We start from the raw sequence: 6459 nt of genomic DNA, 5'->3' as shown, positions 1-6459 counted from the left end.
GTCCATGATAACGTCTGAAGAATATTCGTTTTTTTTTTTGCTAATTCGTTTTTAAGGTACTATCATGTGATGTTGAACATGGTGTCACTTCTGCAGAAGATCAAAGGTTCCCTTTTTTGTTTCTTTTTTTTGTTCTTGTCTTGTAGTAGAGGTTCTTTTTAATTTGATTCTTCAAACTGATTTGCTCTTTTTTCTTCTTCTTTTGGACAGAAGCCATGCTCAAATAACCTTAATCCTAGAAAGACCGGAACTGGAACATATGTTTGAATGATGGAAAAGAGTCCCTTCGATCAGAAAAAGTTTCCCTTCCTGAGTTCAACCTTCATGGTCAACATGACATCTTAATGGAAAAGAGTCTTATTTCTCCTCATGTAATTGATACAGATTGGTGTGCTATTTGAGGTTAAAGACTATTAGTACTTTTCAATTCCTTAGTTTTGTAAGAATATGCCATATAGTCTACCTTAAATTCCACAGAATACTGAGTAGACATCAACTCATTGAGTTTGAGGTAAGATGTTAAATCTTTTCTATCATCAGCTAAGTCGTTTTTTTGACACAAGACTTTTAGTTCCTATAACATTTTTTAAGTATTACAACACATTTTAATTGTCAATAACCCCACGCTTGCGCGGAGCTCCGCTACTAGTTAAAAAAATCAGTGGCTATATTTTTTTTTTGTCAACAATCAGTGGATATATATGCTTTATGTTTTAGTTTTCTTATAGTATGAGATTTTTTTAATAAGAAGAGGTCCGTATTTAAAAATATATACAGTTAGCTATCAAAATATACTATTAATTTATTTATTTATTAAAAGAGAAATGTTTGGAAGATGGTGAAGAACCATAGGATTGATCAGATTTTGCAAATGATTTTGAAGACATAAAGATCATGAAAAGAAGTTTCTATAGCTCGGAACTCATTCATATACCACAAACGCATAATTCAATGGTGGACAGTCTCACACATAGTGTAAAAAAGCTACCAGTTTGGTTTGCAGAGTTTAAATAAGTCTGTTTACGGTGGTGACAGCAAAAGATGTTTAACAGAATATTTGCTTATATAAACATAAACCAACCCAATGTGTCAACGGGTATCCAATGTGGTATTTGTGTATTCATATCATTTAATAGTGGTCACGATCTCATATATGAATCCAAATCTAGTCTCACGTTTTCACAATGAAACATCAAGAAACATACAAAACTTCCCTCAGACAAATTCCGCCTTCCTTTTTCTTTTTTCTTGCAAGATCTTATCGATTGGAGCTACAAACCGGTTTCTATTTGACCATATAATATTTCGAGTGTATCTACTTGTAGTCAATGTTATAAATTAATTCCATAAACATTATGAAGAAATTGATCAAGCCACCACTATAATTATCAAGAAAATTAGCGTGGTAGCCAGTCTACTATAACATTAAATACGTTTTTCGGGGACCAACTGTATCATCCGATAAAACATATCATAAAAAATATCAATTTGTTTCCATCCATTAGAGCATCAAGATATATTCAGTGTGAATTTAACCTAGATGACGGTATTACATATTATTTATACTTAGGTAATGAAACAAATTTAATGCATATATTTTAAAAATAATTTAGCTTCTACATTAAGCATATATTTTTTAGAAATAAAATGATAGGATATGATCTGATCGATCCCTACACAAGCAGAATTACGTTGTTATTTAGGTTTTTCTATATAAGCGACACAGTTTGTTTCCTTTTAACAACCATATTATATATAACAAAGATTTATTTTGGATGTTGAAATTTATTTGTTGCATTGGGATTTTGGTTTTCATATTGTCGTAATACAGTAAAGGTAATCATCATATATGGTACAAATATTAGAGAAGAAAGATGAAAATCACGAGATATGTATTTTATGTTGTCCAAATCCGTGGACAAACGATTCACTATGGCTCAGAATCTTATGTTTCCTATGCTCAAAATTTACTTTTGTTTTTGGTTGGTTCATTAAAAAACAGTCATGCACGTAGGTATAATGTATATTATGGACTGGCCGTTGGATCGTACGTACGTTTACTTGAACAAGTAAATGTCGGGATTTTGACAGAGGAAGCGAATGAGCAAAACTATGCCAACATATTCAATAAAGTTGGAGCTTCCTTTCATTTTTTTCTTCATGTGTTGTAAGATTTCAACTTCTACCTAACATCGCTACCCTTGTCCTTGAAATATTTATTGAATTTTTACCTTTCATTTTTATTAACATTATTTAGAAACTGAAAAGTAAAGCATAATGTTCTAAGAATTGTAAAAAATGTATCTTTAAAACCTTTTGATACATTTATAAACGATTACATGTATAAATTAATCTTGCATTTTAGTGAAAATATTCTTCCAAGCTAAAATATGCAAAAAGCAACCTAAACATAAACCTTAGCCTTACCTAAAAGATGAAAAGGGTTATCTGAATTAGCTACAAACATTTAGACTCTGAACACCATTTTTTTTTGTCAACGAGACTCTGAAAACCAATTAAATTGTAGTATAAAAAGGGAAGAATGTTGGACTAAAATTATTTTTAAATGATTTTTTTTAGAGAGACAGCTATATTATATTAAACACATATATTGATTGATGTCGAAAAATTCGATATGCTTCTAGGCAGTTATCGGTAGAGATTTATGCCCTCTGCTTTATGATTAGTATGGTAGATTTTGAATGTATGTAGTATTATTACAAAACAAAAATTGAGATTTTAATCTCTCCATTCAAACTAAATGATTATAATTCCTTAAAATGGTACGGAACGTTTCAAATACAGTATATGTTTTTGGACAGTAAAATGTTAGATGGTTATATTCAATCCGACTGGTCCAACTAGAATCAAACACAACATGTTTGCAGGGTTTAATCAAAGCTTGCATCTACGAAAATAGAAACAACAGCGAGTCAAGTTTTGAATGTACTTACACAAATTTTACAAAGTGATTGAGTCAATATGAGTATTGGGTGGATCATTAAATTTTTCTATCAGTGTGTGAGAAAGAAATTAGTGGCAATGTGAAATTCGAGATCAATTCAAAGAGTTATCAACACAGTGCAAAAAATACAAAAGAAATAAAAGGTAAGCAAGGGAAATAGATTTTCAATAATATATTTTTAATTTGTTTATTAAATTAAAAATTAACTAATTAATGAAGTGGGTTTGGATGTCTCATCAGTCATCACTACAAAAGGATGTCTTGTTTAGACAAAGATTTGGGGTATCTTCTCCCGCTACCACTTTTATGTTCTGAATGGTAATGTGTATAAGCGCAGTATGGTTGTAATAGTAACAAAAACATAGATATATGTAGATTGACCCATTACCTCTTATCTTCTCTCAGTACTATTTGCCTTTATCCCTTTTTCATATTTTATAAAAAGAAGTAATAACTGTTTTTATTATGGGGAAAAATAGATGGCATTCACTCGCCTCTCCCTTGTTAGGCCATTCATCTCTTGCTGCCAAATTTTATACTACACCGTCGACCTCACTTTGCAGGCTTCGAAGCCAAGCCCACTTAGGCAATGGGATTAAGTGAGTCAATCGCCAAACTACTGTCTTAAAATCATGGTTTAAAGAGTGGAGCTACATGGTTTTAGATGGTGCGTCTTCTCAGCAAAGTGGAGCTCCATGGTCTCCATTTTCCTCGACAGGATAATATGGAACGGCAGCTACACAAGGAGAAGGTTTCCAAGGCAATGAACAAGACAAGAAATATTAATGTTCTTAAAATCAAACCAAACGAAACGAAACACAACAATTAAGTCTCAAACCAAACAAACAAGGGGAACATCCACCCTTAATATTAAATTAAGAAAATATTACTAGCAAAGATCAAGTTACAGTTTCCACTAGAAGATTAAGAAAATGCTTCATTGATCAAGTTCAAGCATTGTGTAGAGTAACTCTCAAATGCCTCGAACCTCTTTCGACATTCTTCTGAAACTCCTCGGCTGCAGTCAGTACCAACCTCCTTTGCTCATTGTTCAATCTCTTTGCCGCATGAAGGTCAAGCCGTTCCATCACACGTCCGGTTCGGATCAGGTACTGCAGCACATGCAACTCGTTCGAGATGCCACAAAAGTTTTCAACTTTCACAGCCTTAAGTGTCCTTTCCAAACACTCATACGTTTTGTTGTTGAGCCAAAACGTTTTTGGATGTATTAGCGGCCAATATCTCTGCGACATCTAATTAAACAAAAGCGTTTGAACAAATAACATGACCTAATAGGCTTATCTATATTGCAATATCGTATACTGGATTTAGATATATACAAACAACGAACATACCACGATAGGCCCAGTAGTATACGTTTCGAACGTGAGAGATTCGAGTTCCGGACAGCTATTGAGAAATATAGTTATTCCTCCGAACTCATGTGGGTACATATGTGTCTTAATCACCAAATGTCGTGTTTTCATCGGATCGTGCAATTTCATAGGATCGTCACAATCTTGGATCATCTTCATAACAAAAAGAAATGATTAGTAGAACCAAAGTAATATTACTGATCTAATCTGGTTTTACAAAATTTACATGTTACAGCATTTTCTACATTATTAGTTCTTCACTATAGAACCATTACTACTTTACCTAGAATAATTCAAAATTTTCATAGAAGCCTAAACTATTTGAAGTTATAATGAATGTCAATGATCTCTTCTCCACCTAAACGTAACCACGCTATGTTTTGCTTACTCTTTCATTCAATATCCTTTCACACTTCAACCTTTCAACTATGAAGCATTTCACTGTTAATAGTTTTTCTAGGGTTGCAATAAAGTTTCACATCACCAAACAAAAAAAAAAATCTATGATATAGATACTATGGATCTTAAATCATTAAAAGGGGTGAAAACTATGTACCTCAAGAAGAAAAGGGCAGATAGTCAAGTTCCTAACATATATAAGATTGGAAAATAGACGAGTGATATCCAATCCAGTCTTTTGAAAATATATCAACTTTATATGCAGAGCACCTGGAGGTTGTCTCGAATTAGAGCTTGAGAAATTAATAACTAGATTTTTGGTTTGTTTGGTAGCAGCAAACTCGATTAGAGACATGATATCTTCCTCAAAACCCACTGGTTCAGGTAGACAAAGTTCAAATGTTTCCATGGTGTTACCAGTAAATCTCGAGATCCATTGATGCATAATGCTAACAAACAAAGCTCTCGTCTCAGAATTTTTGGCCTCTGTATCAACAACAAATTGGTTCAGGCCGAACTCAGACTCTTTGAATACGAGGTTTGTTGTTTCACGACAAAGATTCTTCCATCGCTTAGCAAGAACACTTGTTTGTACAGATTGTTTGAAAGGTAAGAAAGATATGATTAAAACCAGAAGGCAATCAGGTAAATTCGAAATAAGATTTGGTTTTGTTCCTGAATCCATGATGAAAATGTGATGATTTAGCGAGAGGACTAAAAACAAGATTCGCAGTTGAAGATGGTTGTCTGTGAATAAGCCAATGATCATCTTGAGTTATATATTTATATGGTTTTGAAAGGCTCTACATATTTGGTTTGTGATGATAGTGTTTTAACCACTCTTACCTTTGCTTTGCCTTTTTATTAACTTGTCTTTGAGTTTTAAAAGAAATATTTTCGACAAATAATTATTTAATTATATTTTAATCATTAGAAAAAGCAATCAGTCATTTAAAATATAAGGTTTTAAGATATTTATATTAATTTTATAATAACTAAAATTGAAATAATTTATATTTATTTAAATTAACTTTTATTTTGTTTATTATATGCCAAAATAATTACCTTTTTTTACTGAAGAACAATTACCATATGTTAAAAAAAAAAGATAATGGCACAAAGAGTAACATATATCAAAACGTATCTAATTACACATATCAAATGATAATAAAATGTATATTATAATCATTATATGGGAACAAAATATTTTTTTCTGTAAATATATACAGGTAAATATTCATATAAACCAGATTTCCTTGACTTGACAAATTAAGAAAATCTTGCTTAGCTTATTTTTCTTTATTTGTTTTACTTGAACAACTGGAAAAACTAATCCAGAAACAAGTGTATGGACATGGAAACACTTAAACAAAATCGATAATGTAACAAAACAAATAACCATTTAAAGTATAAAAAGATTTACTATATCATATATGATATATCTGTATAATAAAAAGATATGTTATATAATTCTATCAAAACATTATAGTATTAGTAAATTGGATAAAACCCGGCCCAAGCCCAAGAATGAAAAATCATACATGTTATGTCCACTAAGTAAAAAAAAAAAAGCGCATCACTGAACATTAATGGATATGGGCTTGACGTTCTATCACGACAAGACTATGCTTTACGAAAATGAAATCAAGGATCGTAAGAGTAGGGGTAATACTGTAATTTAATAGAAAAACTGTCAGCGTCTGTTTTTTTTTTTTTTTT

General features: G+C 31.6%; 1 protein-coding gene across 2 annotated transcripts; it reads right to left on the bottom strand.

Moving 5' to 3' along the window:
• Positions 1-3915: 3915 nt before the first annotated feature.
• On the bottom strand, positions 3916-5425 carry LOC106302625 (putative F-box/LRR-repeat protein At1g56400). Of its 2 annotated transcripts, none has more exons than XM_013739094.1 (3): positions 4898-5425; positions 4321-4494; positions 3916-4218 (listed from the first exon to the last, which is right to left on the bottom strand). In XM_013739094.1, the coding sequence occupies exons 1-3, from the start codon at positions 5423-5425 to the stop codon at positions 3916-3918; spliced, it is 1005 nt and encodes a 334-aa protein (XP_013594548.1). The 2 variants fall into 2 exon arrangements, with proteins under 2 accessions (XP_013594548.1, XP_013594554.1); XM_013739100.1 differs by having other exon boundaries at positions 3916-4209.
• Between the last annotated feature and the right edge of the window lie 1034 nt (positions 5426-6459).

Source organism: Brassica oleracea, chromosome C1, assembly GCF_000695525.1.
Source record: "Brassica oleracea var. oleracea cultivar TO1000 chromosome C1, BOL, whole genome shotgun sequence".
NCBI classification, from domain to species: domain Eukaryota; kingdom Viridiplantae; phylum Streptophyta; class Magnoliopsida; order Brassicales; family Brassicaceae; genus Brassica; species Brassica oleracea.
The sequence above is the reverse complement of the archived record's forward strand: the minus strand, read 5'-3'. Positions and strand labels throughout refer to the sequence as shown.

Bases quoted from the DNA above. Each gene is read 5' to 3' on its own strand.
- LOC106302625 (XM_013739094.1), bottom strand. From the start codon at position 5,425: ATGGATTCAGGAACAAAACCAAATCTTATTTCGAATTTACCTGATTGC. The intron at 4,495-4,897 runs GTACATAGTTTT...TTTGTTATGAAG, and splicing joins TCTGCCCTTTTCTTCTTGAG to ATGATCCAAGATTGTGACGA. The intron at 4,219-4,320 runs GTATGTTCGTTG...TTGTTTAATTAG, and splicing joins ATACTACTGGGCCTATCGTG to ATGTCGCAGAGATATTGGCC.